Source organism: Somniosus microcephalus, chromosome 11 (genome assembly GCF_052327205.1).
Source record: "Somniosus microcephalus isolate GS21.2 chromosome 11, FLI_Smic_1.0, whole genome shotgun sequence".
Lineage (NCBI taxonomy): Eukaryota > Metazoa > Chordata > Chondrichthyes > Squaliformes > Somniosidae > Somniosus > Somniosus microcephalus.
The window spans coordinates 92,157,869-92,170,430 of record NC_140997.1 but is presented as its reverse complement, the minus strand read 5'-3'; the positions used below and the strand labels follow the sequence as shown (position 1 = coordinate 92,170,430).

The window sequence follows — 12,562 nt, the reverse complement described above, 5'->3', positions numbered from 1 at the left end:
TTTTAGTTACCCCGAAATACCAAACTGGCATGTTACAATCAGCCTGCATATTGGAAGCACAAAAGCACAGACCAAGGGGAGGGAGGATTCTTTGTTTAATTTTATTGCTCCCTCATCACTCGCCTTGGTTTCCAATGTGAGCAAGTCTCTGAGCAGAGGTTACAGGTTTTTCTGCAAGGAGGGGGATGAAATGGGTATCCTTACTGAGTCACTGCAATGGACCTTTTGGTGGCCAAGGAGCAACTTTGGCACTGGTCTTGGAGCTGGTTTCCTGCCTACTCTCTGGGGCAGAGATGTATGGGCTAAAAGGGTTTACAAGAGTAGGGAACGCAAGGGGCAAATCTGAGGGAGCATCTGCTTTGAAGATCATTTAAAAATAACCCTGCATGCCATGCAGTGACCATTCACCAGCTGAGGGGACAGGCCTTTGCCAATGGTTCTTTCACAACAGGCCAATAGTCCGTGTGGGAGGGCAGCCTGTGGTGACTCACCAATGGTTCTGTGCCTGTTAATTTTTTTATTAAACAATTTCTGTGGCAGGTTGTACAGTACAGTTTGAGAGCAAATATGAAATAGACTGAAGCCTGAGAATAACTACAGAAGGGAGAAAGGGCTGTTTTTCTCTCCTGTGCTTCAATTTTCTGTGTTCTTTAGCCCCCCCGCCAGACCCTCCAAAGTTATAAGCTGAATCTGTCCATCATATAGCAGGATGTGGCTCAGCATGTTGTCAGAGGACTGTCTGAATGAATTATTTTCACATTTTTGAATTAGTATAGAATTCCAGTTTGAAATACTTTCTTTTCATTCTTGGCCATGAATTTTATTCTTTGAAAAATATCGTGTCCAGTTTGTTTGGGCGACAGCAATGAGGTATAACTGGAAACTCGAGCTGTTGGGTTATGAATTGGTGCTATTTTAGTTATTGACTACTCCTTTCTCACAGCAGGTACAAACCAGATGAATGTGGTTGGAGGGATGGGTGTGCCAGCCCCCGATCAGTCAAACTTGATGTCTGACTCGGCTCTTCCACCTTCTCTTGGTACACCAAAGTAAGGAATTTTCATTATTCAAAAATACCTAGCAGCATAATATAGTTATTGAGTTTCTGTCTCATTCCTATATAGCAATGGACATAGAAAATATGAGCTGAATCTGCAAAGTTCCATATTTTGACTGCTTTATTCTTAGAAAGCTTCTAATAGAAGGAAGTTCCAGTCTGCCAGGAAGGTGGACAGCAATACCACTGTCTAGGCCCTAAGCTCTGGAATTCCCTCCCTAAACCCCTTCACCTCACTCTCTGCCTCCCCTCTCCACCTCGCTCTCTGCTTTGCCTCTCTCTCTGCCTCCCCTCTCCACCTCGCTCTCTGCCTCCCCTCTCCACCTCTCTCTCTGCTTCACCTCTCTCTCTGCCTCTCTCTCTGCCTCCCCTCTCCACCTCGCTCTCTGCCTCCCCTCTCCACCTCGCTCTCTGCTTCGCCTCTCCCTCTGCCTCCCCTCTCCGCCTCTCCCTCTGCCTCCCCTCTCCGCCTCTCCCTCTGCCTCCCCTCTCCACCTCGCCCTCTGCCTCCCCTCTCCACCTCGCTCTCTGCTTCGCCTCTCTCTCTGCCTCCCCTCTCCACCTCGCCCTCTGCCTCCCCTCTCCACCTCGCCCTCTGCCTCCCCTCTCTGCCTCTCTCTCTGCCTCCCCTCTCCACCTCGCCCTCTGCCTCCCCTCTCCACCTCGCCCTCTGCCTCCCCTCTCCACCTCGCCCTCTGCCTCCCCTCTCCACCTCGCCCTCTGCCTCCCCTCTCCACCTCGCCCTCTGCCTCCCCTCTCCACCTCGCCCTCTGCCTCCCCTCTCCACCTCGCCCTCTGCCTCCCCTCTCCACCTCGCCCTCTGCCTCCCCTCTCCACCTCGCCCTCTGCCTCCCCTCTCCACCTCGCCCTCTGCCTCCCTCTCCACCTCGCCCTCTGCCTCCCCTCTCCACCTCGCCCTCTGCCTCCCCTCTCCACCTCGCCCTCTGCCTCCCCTCTCCACCCTCGCCCTCTGCCCTCCCTCTCCTCCACCTCGCCCTCTGCCTCCCCTCTCCACCTCGCCCTCTGCCTCCCCTCTCCACCTCGCCCTCTGCCTCCCCTCTCCACCTCGCCCTCTGCCTCCCCTCTCCACCTCGCCCTCTGCCTCCCCTCTCCACCTCGCCCTCTGCCTCCCCTCTCCACCTCGCCCTCTGCCTCCCCTCTCCACCTCGCCCTCTGCCTCCCCTCTCCACCTCGCCCTCTGCCTCCCCTCTCCACCTCGCCCTCTGCCTCCCCTCTCCACCTCGCCCTCTGCCTCCCCTCTCCACCTCGCCCTCTGCCTCCCCTCTCCACCTCGCCCTCTGCCTCCCCTCTCCACCTCGCCCTCTGCCTCCCCTCTCCACCTCGCCCTCTGCCTCCCCTCTCCACCTCGCCCTCTGCTCCCCTCTCCACCTCGCCCTCTGCCTCCCCTCTCCACCTCGCCCTCTGCCTCCCCTCTCCACCTCGCCCTCTGCCTCCCCTCTCCACCTCGCCCTCTGCCTCCCTCTCCACCTCGCCTCTGCCTCCCCTCTCCACCTCGCCCTCTGCCTCCCCTCTCCACCTCGCCCTCTGCCTCCCCTCTCCACCTCGCCCTCTGCCTCCCCTCTCCACCTCGCCCTCTGCCTCCCCTCTCCACCTCGCCCTCTGCCTCCCCTCTCCACCTCGCCCTCTGCCTCCCCTCTCCACCTCGCCCTCTGCCTCCCCTCTCCACCTCGCCCTCTGCCTCCCTCTCCACCTCGCCCTCTGCCTCCCCTCTCCACCTCGCCCTCTGCCTCCCCTCTCCACCTCGCCCTCTGCCTCCCCTCTCCCCCTCGCCCTCTGCCTCCCCTCGCCCTCTGCCTCCCCTCGCCCTCTGCCTCCCCTCGCCCTCTGCCTCCCTCGCCCTCTGCCTCCCCTCGCCCTCTGCCTCCCCTCGCCCTCTGCCTCCCTCGCCCTCTGCCTCCCCTCGCCCTCTGCCTCCCCTCGCCCTCTGCCTCCCCTCGCCCTCTGCCTCCCCTCGCCCTCTGCCTCCCCTCGCCCTCTGCCTCCCCTCGCCCCTGCCTCCCCTCGCCCTCTGCCTCCCCTCGCCCTCTGCCTCCCCTCGCCCTCTGCCTCCCCTCGCCCTCTGCCTCCCCTCGCCCTCTGCCTCCCCTCGCCCTCTGCCTCCCCTCGCCCTCTGCCTCCCCTCGCCTCTGCTCCCTCGCCCTCTGCCTCCCCTCGCCCTCTGCCTCCCCTCGCCCCTCTGCCTCCCCTCGCCCTCTGCCTCCCCTCGCCCTCTGCCTCCCCTCGCCCTCTGCCTCCCCTCGCCCTCTGCCTCCCCTCGCCCTCTGCCTCCCCTCGCCCTCTGCCTCCCCTCGCCCTCTGCCTCCCCTCGCCCTCTGCTCCCCTCGCCCTCTGCCTCCCCTCGCCCTCTGCCTCCCCTCGCCCTCTGCCTCCCTCGCCCTCTGCCTCCCCTCGCCCTCTGCCTCCCCTCGCCCTCTGCCTCCCCTCGCCCTCTGCCTCCCCTCGCCCTCTGCCTCCCCTCGCCCTCTGCCTCCCCTCGCCCTCTGCCTCCCCTCGCCCTCTGCCTCCCCTCGCCCTCTGCCTCCCCTCGCCCTCTGCCTCCCCTCGCCCTCTGCCTCCCCTCGCCCTCTGCCTCCCCTCGCCCTCTGCCTCCCCTCGCCCTCTGCCTCCCCTCGCCCTCTCTGCCTCCCCTCGCCCTCTGCCTCCCCTCGCCCTCTGCCTCCCCTCGCCCTCTGCCTCCCCTCGCCCTCTGCCTCCCCTCGCCCTCTGCCTCCCCCCCTCGCCCTCTGCCTCCCCTCGCCCTCTGCCTCCCCTCGCCCTCTGCCTCCCCTCGCCCTCTGCCTCCCCTCGCCCTCTGCCTCCCCTCGCCCTCTGCCTCCCCTCGCCCTCTGCCTCCCCTCGCCCTCTGCCTCCCCTCGCCCTCTGCCTCCCCTCGCCCTCTGCCTCCCCTCGCCCTCTGCCTCCCCTCGCCCTCTGCCTCCCCTCGCCCTCTGCCTCCCCTCGCCCTCTGCCTCCCCTCGCCCTCTGCCTCCCCTCGCCCTCTGCCTCCCTCGCCCTCTGCCTCCCCTCGCCCTCTGCCTCCCCTCGCCCTCTGCCTCCCCTCGCCCTCTGCCTCCCCTCGCCCTCTGCCTCCCCTCGCCCTCTGCCTCCCCTCGCCCTCTGCCTCCCCTCGCCCTCTGCCTCCCCTCGCCCTCTGCCTCCCCTCGCCCTCTGCCTCCCCTCGCCCTCTGCCTCCCCCTCGCCCTCTGCCTCCCCTCGCCCTCTGCCTCCCCTCGCCCTCTGCCTCCCCTCGCCCTCTGCCTCCCCTCGCCCTCTGCCTCCCCTCGCCCTCTGCCTCCCCTCGCCCTCTGCCTCCCCTCGCCCTCTGCCTCCCCTCGCCCTCTGCCTCCCTCGCCCTCTGCCTCCCCTCGCCCTCTGCTCCCCTCGCCCCTCTGCCTCCCCTCGCCCTCTGCCTCCCCTCGCCCTCTGCCTCCCCTCGCCCTCTGCCTCCCCTCGCCCTCTGCCTCCCCTCGCCCTCTGCCTCCCCTCGCCCTCTGCCTCACCTCGCCCTCCTCTGCCTCCCCTCGCCCTCTGCCTCCCCTCGCCCTCTGCCTCCCCTCGCCCTCTGCCTCCCCTCGCCCTCTGCCTCCCCTCGCCCTCTGCCTCCCTCGCCCTCTGCCTCCCCTCGCCCTCTGCCTCCCCTCGCTCCTCTGCCTCCCCTCGCCCTCTGCCTCCCCTCGCCCTCTGCCTCCCCTCGCCCTCTGCCTCCCCTCGCCCTCTGCCTCCCCTCGCCCTCTGCCTCCCCTCGCCCTCTGCCTCCCCTCGCCCTCTGCCTCCCCTCGCCCTCTGCCTCCCCTCGCCCTCTGCCTCCCCTCTCGCCCTCTGCCTCCCCTCGCCCTCTGCCTCCCCTCGCCTCTGCCTCCCCTCGCCCTCTGCCTCCCCTCGCCCTCTGCCTCCCCTCGCCCTCTGCCTCCCCTCGCCCTCTGCCTCCCCTCGCCCTCTGCCTCCCCTCGCCCTCTGCCTCCCCTCGCCCTCTGCCTCCCCTCGCCCTCTGCCTCCCCTCGCCCTCTGCCTCCCCTCGCCCTCTGCCTCCCCTCGCCCTCTGCCTCCCCGCCCTCTGCCTCCCCTCGCCCTCTGCCTCCCCTCGCCCTCTGCCTCCCCTCGCCCTCTGCCTCCCCTCGCCCTCTGCCTCCCCTCGCCCTCTGCCTCCCCTCGCCCTCTGCCTCCCCTCGCCCTCTGCCTCCCCTCGCCCTCTGCCCTCCCCTCGCCCTCTGCCTCCCTCGCCTCTGCCTCCCTCGCCCTCTGCCTCCCCTCGCCCTCTGCCTCCCCTCGCCCTCTGCCTCCCCTCGCCCTCTGCCTCCCCTCGCCCTCTGCCTCCCCTCGCCCTCTGCCTCCCCTCGCCCTCTGCCTCCCCTCGCCCTCTGCCTCCCCTCGCCCTCTGCCTCCCCTCGCCCTCTGCCTCCCCTCGCCCTCTGCCTCCCCTCGCCCTCTGCCTCCCCTCGCCCTCTGCCTCCCCTCGCCCTCTCTGCCTCCCTCGCCCTCTGCCTCCCCTCGCCCTCTGCCTCCCCTCGCCCTCTGCCTCCCCTCGCCTCTGCCTCCCTCGCCCTCTGCCTCCGCCTCGCCCTCTGCCTCCCCTCGCCCTCTGCCTACCTCTCTCCCCTCGCCCTCTGCCTCCCCTCGCCCTCTGCCTCCCCTCGCCCTCTGCCTCCCCTCGCCCTCTGCCTCCCCTCGCCCTCTGCCTCCCCTCGCCCTCTGCCTCCCCTCGCCCTCTGCCTCCCCTCGCCCTCTGCCTCCCCTCGCCCTCTGCCTCCCCTCGCCCTCTGCCTCCCCTCGCCCTCTGCCTCCCCTCGCCCTCTGCCTCCCTCGCCCTCTGCCTCCCCTCGCCCTCTGCCTCCCCTCGCCCTCTGCCTCCCCTCGCCCTCTGCCTCCCCTCGCCCTCTGCCTCCCCTCGCCCTCTGCCTCCCCTCGCCCTCTGCCTCCCCTCGCCCTCTGCCTCCCTCGCCCTCTGCCTCCCCTCGCCCTCTGCCTCCCCTCGCCCTCTGCCTCCCCTCGCCCTCTGCCTCCCCTCGCCCTCTGCCTCCCCTCGCCCTCTGCCTCCCCTCGCCCTCTGCCTCCCCTCGCCCTCTGCCTCCCCTCGCCCTCTGCCTCCCCTCGCCCTCTGCCTCCCTCGCCCTCTGCCTCCCCTCGCCCTCTGCCTCCCCTCGCCCTCTGCCTCCCCTCGCCCTCTGCCTCCCCTCGCCCTCTGCCTCCCCTCGCCCTCTGCCTCCCCTCGCCCTCTGCCTCCCCTCGCCCTCTGCCTCCCTCGCCCTCTGCCTCCCCTCGCCCTCTGCCTCCCCTCGCCCTCTGCCTCCCCTCGCCCTCTGCCTCCCCTCGCCCTCTGCCTCCCCTCGCCCTCTGCCTCCCCTCGCCCTCTGCCTCCCCTCGCCCTCTGCCTCCCCTCGCCCTCTGCCTCCCCTCGCCCTCTGCCTCCCTCGCCCTCTGCCTCCCCTCGCCCTCTGCCTCCCCTCGCCCTCTGCCTCCCCTCGCCCTCTGCCTCCCCTCGCCCTCTGCCTCCCCTCGCCCTCTGCCTCGCCTCCCCTCGCCCTCTGCCTCCCCTCGCCCTCTGCCTCCCCTCGCCCTCTGCCTCCCCTCGCCCTCTGCCTCCCCTCGCCCTCTGCCTCCCCTCGCCCTCTGCCTCCCCTCGCCCTCTGCCTCCCCTCGCCCTCTGCCTCCCCTCGCCCTCTGCCTCCCCTCGCCCTCTGCCTCCCCTCGCCCTCTGCCTCCCCTCGCCCTCTGCCTCCCCTCGCCCTCTGCCTCCCCTCGCCCTCTGCCTCCCCTCGCCCTCTGCCTCCCCTCGCCCTCTGCCTCCCCTCGCCCTCTGCCTCCCCTCGCCCTCTGCCTCCCCTCGCCCTCTGCCTCCCCTCGCCCTCTGCCTCCCCTCGCCCTCTGCCTCCCCTCGCCCTCTGCCTCCCCTCGCCCTCTGCCTCCCCTCGCCCTCTGCCTCCCCTCGCCCTCTGCCTCCCCTCGCCCTCTGCCTCCCCTCGCCCTCTGCCTCCCCTCGCCCTCTGCCTCCCCTCGCCCTCTGCCTCCCCTCGCCCTCTGCCTCCCCTCGCCCTCTGCCTCCCTCGCCCTCTGCCTCCCCTCGCCCTCTGCCTCCCCTCGCCCTCTGCCTCCCCTCGCCCTCTGCCTCCCCTCGCCCTCTGCCTCCCCTCGCCCTCTGCCTCCCCTCGCCCTCTGCCTCCCCTCGCCCTCTGCCTCCCCTCGCCCTCTGCCTCCCCTCGCCCTCTGCCTCCCCTCGCCCTCTGCCTCCCCTCGCCCTCTGCCTCCCCTCGCCCTCTGCCTCCCCTCGCCCTCTGCCTCCCTCGCCCTCTGCCTCCCCTCGCCCTCTGCCTCCCCTCGCCCTCTGCCTCCCCTCGCCCTCTGCCTCCCCTCGCCCTCTGCCTCCCCTCGCCCTCTGCCTCCCCTCGCCCTCTGCCTCCCCTCGCCCTCTGCCTCCCCTCGCCCTCTGCCTCCCCTCGCCCTCTGCCTCCCCTCGCCCTCTGCCTCCCCTCGCCCTCTGCCTCCCCTCGCCCTCTGCCTCCCCTCGCCCTCTGCCTCCCCTCGCCCTCTGCCTCCCCTCGCCCTCTGCCTCCCCTCGCCCTCTGCCTCCCCTCGCCCTCTGCCTCCCCTCGCCCTCTGCCTCCCCTCGCCCTCTGCCTCCCCTCGCCCTCTGCCTCCCCTCGCCCTCTGCCTCCCCTCGCCCTCTGCCTCCCCTCGCCCTCTGCCTCCCCTCGCCCTCTGCCTCCCCTCGCCCTCTGCCTCCCCTCGCCCTCTGCCTCCCCTCGCCCTCTGCCTCCCCTCGCCCTCTGCCTCCCCTCGCCCTCTGCCTCCCCTCGCCCTCTGCCTCCCCTCGCCCTCTGCCTCCCCTCGCCCTCTGCCTCCCCTCGCCCTCTGCCTCCCCTCGCCCTCTGCCTCCCCTCGCCCTCTGCCTCCCCTCGCCCTCTGCCTCCCCTCGCCCTCTGCCTCCCCTCGCCCTCTGCCTCCCCTCGCCCTCTGCCCTCTGCCTCCCCTCGCCCTCTGCCTCCCCTCGCCCTCTGCCTCCCCTCGCCCTCTGCCTCCCCTCGCCCTCTGCCTCCCTCGCCCTCTGCCTCTGCCTCCCCTCGCCCTCTGCCTCCCCTCGCCCTCTGCCTCCCCTCGCCCTCTGCCTCCCCTCGCCCTCTGCCTCCCCTCGCCCTCTGCCTCCCCTCGCCCTCTGCCTCCCCTCGCCCTCTGCCTCCCCTCGCCCTCTGCCTCCCCTCGCCCTCTGCCTCCCCTCGCCCTCTGCCTCCCCTCGCCCTCTGCCTCCCCTCGCCCTCTGCCTCCCCTCGCCCTCTGCCTCCCTCGCCCTCTGCCTCCCCTCGCCCTCTGCCTCCCCTCGCCCTCTGCCTCCCCTCGCCCTCTGCCTCCCCTCGCCCTCTGCCTCCCCTCGCCCTCTGCCTCCCCTCGCCCTCTGCCTCCCCTCGCCCTCTGCCTCCCCTCGCCCTCTGCCTCCCCTCGCCCTCTGCCTCCCCTCGCCCTCTGCCTCCCTCGCCCTCTGCCTCCCCTCGCCCTCTGCCTCCCCTCGCCCTCTGCCTCCCCTCGCCCTCTGCCTCCCCTCGCCCTCTGCCTCCCCTCGCCCTCTGCCTCCCCTCGCCCTCTGCCTCCCCTCGCCCTCTGCCTCCCCTCGCCCTCTGCCTCCCCTCGCCCTCTGCCTCCCCTCGCCCTCTGCCTCCCCTCGCCCTCTGCCTCCCCTCGCCCTCTGCCTCCCCTCGCCCTCTGCCTCCCCTCGCCCTCTGCCTCCCCTCGCCCTCTGCCTCCCCTCGCCCTCTGCCTCCCCTCGCCCTCTGCCTCCCCTCGCCCTCTGCCTCCCCTCGCCCTCTGCCTCCCCTCGCCCTCTGCCCCTCCCCTCGCCCTCTGCCTCCCCTCGCCCTCTGCCTCCCCTCGCCCTCTGCCTCCCCTCGCCCTCTGCCTCCCCTCGCCCTCTGCCTCCCCTCGCCCTCTGCCTCCCCTCGCCCTCTGCCTCCCCTCGCCCTCTGCCTCCCCTCGCCCTCTGCCTCCCCTCGCCCTCTGCCTCCCCTCGCCCTCTGCCTCCCCTCGCCCTCTGCCTCCCCTCGCCCTCTGCCTCCCCTCGCCCTCTGCCTCCCCTCGCCCTCTGCTCCCCTCGCCCTCTGCCTCCCCTCGCCCTCTGCCTCCCCTCGCCCTCTGCCTCCCCTCGCCCTCTGCCTCCCCTCGCCCTCTGCCTCCCCTCGCCCTCTGCCTCCCCTCGCCCTCTGCCTCCCCTCGCCCTCTGCCTCCCCTCGCCCTCTGCCTCCCCTCGCCCTCTGCCTCCCCTCGCCCTCTGCCTCCCCTCGCCCTCTGCCTCCCCTCGCCCTCTGCCTCCCTCGCCCTCTGCCTCCCCTCGCCCTCTGCCTCCCCTCGCCCTCTGCCTCCCCTCGCCCTCTGCCTCCCCTCGCCCTCTGCCTCCCCTCGCCCTCTGCCTCCCCTCGCCCTCTGCCTCCCCTCGCCCTCTGCCTCCCCTCGCCCTCTGCCTCCCCTCGCCCTCTGCCTCCCCTCGCCCTCTGCCTCCCCTCGCCCTCTGCCTCCCCTCGCCCTCTGCCTCCCCTCGCCCTCTGCCTCCCTCGCCCTCTGCCTCCCCTCGCCCTCTGCCTCCCCTCGCCCTCTGCCTCCCCTCGCCCTCTGCCTCCCCTCGCCCTCTGCCTCCCCTCGCCCTCTGCCTCCCTCGCCCTCTGCCTCCCCTCGCCCTCTGCCTCCCCTCGCCTCTGCCTCCCCTCGCCCTCTGCCTCCCCTCGCCCTCTGCCTCCCCTCGCCCTCTGCCTCCCCTCGCCCTCTGCCTCCCCTCGCCCTCTGCCTCCCCTCGCCCTCTGCCTCCCCTCGCCCTCTGCCTCCCCTCGCCTCTGCCTCCCCTCGCCCTCTGCCTCCCTCGCCTCTGCCTCCCCTCGCCCTCTGCCTCCCCTCGCCCTCTGCCTCCCCTCGCCCTCTGCCTCCCCTCGCCCTCTGCCTCCCCTCGCCCTCTGCCTCCCCTCGCCCTCTGCCTCCCCTCGCCCTCTGCCTCCCCTCGCCCTCTGCCTCCCCTCGCCCTCTGCCTCCCCTCGCCCTCTGCCTCCCCTCGCCCTCTGCCTCCCCTCGCCCTCTGCCTCCCCTCGCCCTCTGCCTCCCCTCGCCCTCTGCCTCCCCTCGCCCTCTGCCTCCCCTCGCCCTCTGCCTCCCCTCGCCCTCTGCCTCCCCTCGCCCTCTGCCTCCCCTCGCCCTCTGCCTCCCCTCGCCCTCTGCCTCCCCTCGCCCTCTGCCTCCCCTCGCCCTCTGCCTCCCCTCGCCCTCTGCCTCCCCTCGCCCTCTGCCTCCCCTCGCCCTCTGCCTCCCCTCGCCCTCTGCCTCCCCTCGCCCTCTGCCTCCCTCGCCCTCTGCCTCCCCTCGCCCTCTGCCTCCCCTCGCCCTCTGCCTCCCCTCGCCCTCTGCCTCCCCTCGCCCTCTGCCTCCCCTCGCCCTCTGCCTCCCCTCGCCCTCTGCCTCCCCTCGCCCTCTGCCTCCCCTCGCCCTCTGCCTCCCCTCGCCCTCTGCCTCCCCTCGCCCTCTGCCTCCCCTCGCCCTCTGCCTCCCCTCGCCCTCTGCCTCCCCTCGCCCTCTGCCTCCCTCGCCCTCTGCCTCCCTCGCCCTCTGCCTCCCCTCGCCCTCTGCCTCCCTCGCCCTCTGCCTCCCCTCGCCCTCTGCCTCCCCTCGCCCTCTGCCTCCCCTCGCCCTCTGCCTCCCCTCGCCCTCTGCCTCCCCTCGCCTCTGCCTCCCCTCGCCCTCTGCCTCCCCTCGCCCTCTGCCTCCCCTCGCCCTCTGCCTCCCCTCGCCCTCTGCCTCCCCTCGCCCTCTGCCTCCCCTCGCCTCTGCCTCCCCTCGCCCTCTGCCTCCCCTCGCCCTCTGCCTCCCCTCGCCCTCTGCCTCCCCTCGCCCTCTGCCTCCCCTCGCCCTCTGCCTCCCCTCGCCCTCTGCCTCCCCTCGCCCTCTGCCTCCCCTCGCCCTCTGCCTCCCCTCGCCCTCTGCCTCCCCTCGCCTCGCCCTCTGCCTCCCCTCGCCCTCTGCCTCCCCTCGCCCTCTGCCTCCCCTCGCCCTCTGCCTCCCCTCGCCCTCTGCCTCCCCTCGCCCTCTGCCTCCCCTCGCCCTCTGCCTCCCCTCGCCCTCTGCCTCCCCTCGCCCTCTGCCTCCCCTCGCCCTCTGCCTCCCCTCGCCCTCTGCCTCCCCTCGCCCTCTGCCTCCCCTCGCCCTCTGCCTCCCCTCGCCCTCTGCCTCCCCTCGCCCTCTGCCTCCCCTCGCCCTCTGCCTCCCCTCGCCCTCTGCCTCCCCTCGCCCTCTGCCTCCCCTCGCCCTCTGCCTCCCCTCGCCCTCTGCCTCCCCTCGCCCTCTGCCTCCCCTCGCCCTCTGCCTCCCCTCGCCCTCTGCCTCCCCTCGCCCTCTGCCTCCCCTCGCCCTCTGCCTCCCCTCGCCCTCTGCCTCCCCTCGCCCTCTGCCTCCCCTCGCCCTCTGCCTCCCCTCGCCCTCTGCCTCCCCTCGCCCTCTGCCTCCCCTCGCCCTCTGCCTCCCCTCGCCCTCTGCCTCCCCTCGCCCTCTGCCTCCCCTCGCCCTCTGCCTCCCCTCGCCCTCTGCCTCCCCTCGCCCTCTGCCTCCCCTCGCCCTCTGCCTCCCCTCGCCCTCTGCCTCCCCTCGCCCTCTGCCTCCCCTCGCCCTCTGCCTCCCCTCGCCCTCTGCCTCCCCTCGCCCTCTGCCTCCCCTCGCCCTCTGCCTCCCCTCGCCCTCTGCCTCCCCTCGCCCTCTGCCTCCCCTCGCCCTCTGCCTCCCCTCGCCCTCTGCCTCCCCTCGCCCTCTGCCTCCCCTCGCCCTCTGCCTCCCCTCGCCCTCTGCCTCCCCTCGCCCTCTGCCTCCCCTCGCCCTCTGCCTCCCCTCGCCCTCTGCCTCCCCTCGCCCTCTGCCTCCCCTCGCCCTCTGCCTCCCCTCGCCCTCTGCCTCCCCTCGCCCTCTGCCTCCCCTCGCCCTCTGCCTCCCCTCGCCCTCTGCCTCCCCTCGCCCTCTGCCTCCCCTCGCCCTCTGCCTCCCCTCGCCCTCTGCCTCCCCTCGCCCTCTGCCTCCCCTCGCCCTCTGCCTCCCCTCGCCCTCTGCCTCCCCTCGCCCTCTGCCTCCCCTCGCCCTCTGCCTCCCCTCGCCCTCTGCCTCCCCTCGCCCTCTGCCTCCCCTCGCCCTCTGCCTCCCCTCGCCCTCTGCCTCCCCTCGCCCTCTGCCTCCCCTCGCCCTCTGCCTCCCCTCGCCCTCTGCCTCCCCTCGCCCTCTGCCTCCCCTCGCCCTCTGCCTCCCCTCGCCCTCTGCCTCCCCTCGCCCTCTGCCTCCCCTCGCCCTCTGCCTCCCCTCGCCCTCTGCCTCCCCTCGCCCTCTGCCTCCCCTCGCCCTCTGCCTCCCCTCGCCCTCTGCCTCCCCTCGCCCTCTGCCTCCCCTCGCCCTCTGCCTCCCCTCGCCCTCTGCCTCCCCTCGCCCTCTGCCTCCCCTCGCCCTCTGCCTCCCCTCGCCCTCTGCCTCCCCTCGCCCTCTGCCTCCCCTCGCCCTCTGCCTCCCCTCGCC

At 72.2% G+C, this 12,562-nt stretch overlaps 1 protein-coding gene across 8 annotated transcripts in view; it reads left to right on the top strand.

Moving 5' to 3' along the window:
- The window catches only part of crebbpb (CREB binding lysine acetyltransferase b), a 155,948-nt gene that overhangs the window by 43,091 nt on the left and 100,295 nt on the right, over positions 1 to 12,562 (top strand). For 6 of the 8 annotated variants that reach the window (XM_086001006.1, XM_086001002.1, XM_086001003.1 and 3 more), the window contains exon 7: positions 944 to 1,049. In XM_086001006.1, coding sequence (XP_085857132.1) covers positions 944 to 1,049 — 106 coding nt within the window. The remainder of the gene's footprint in view (positions 1 to 943; positions 1,050 to 12,562) is intronic. The other 2 variants (XM_086001001.1, XM_086001007.1) reach the window with 1 other exon arrangement.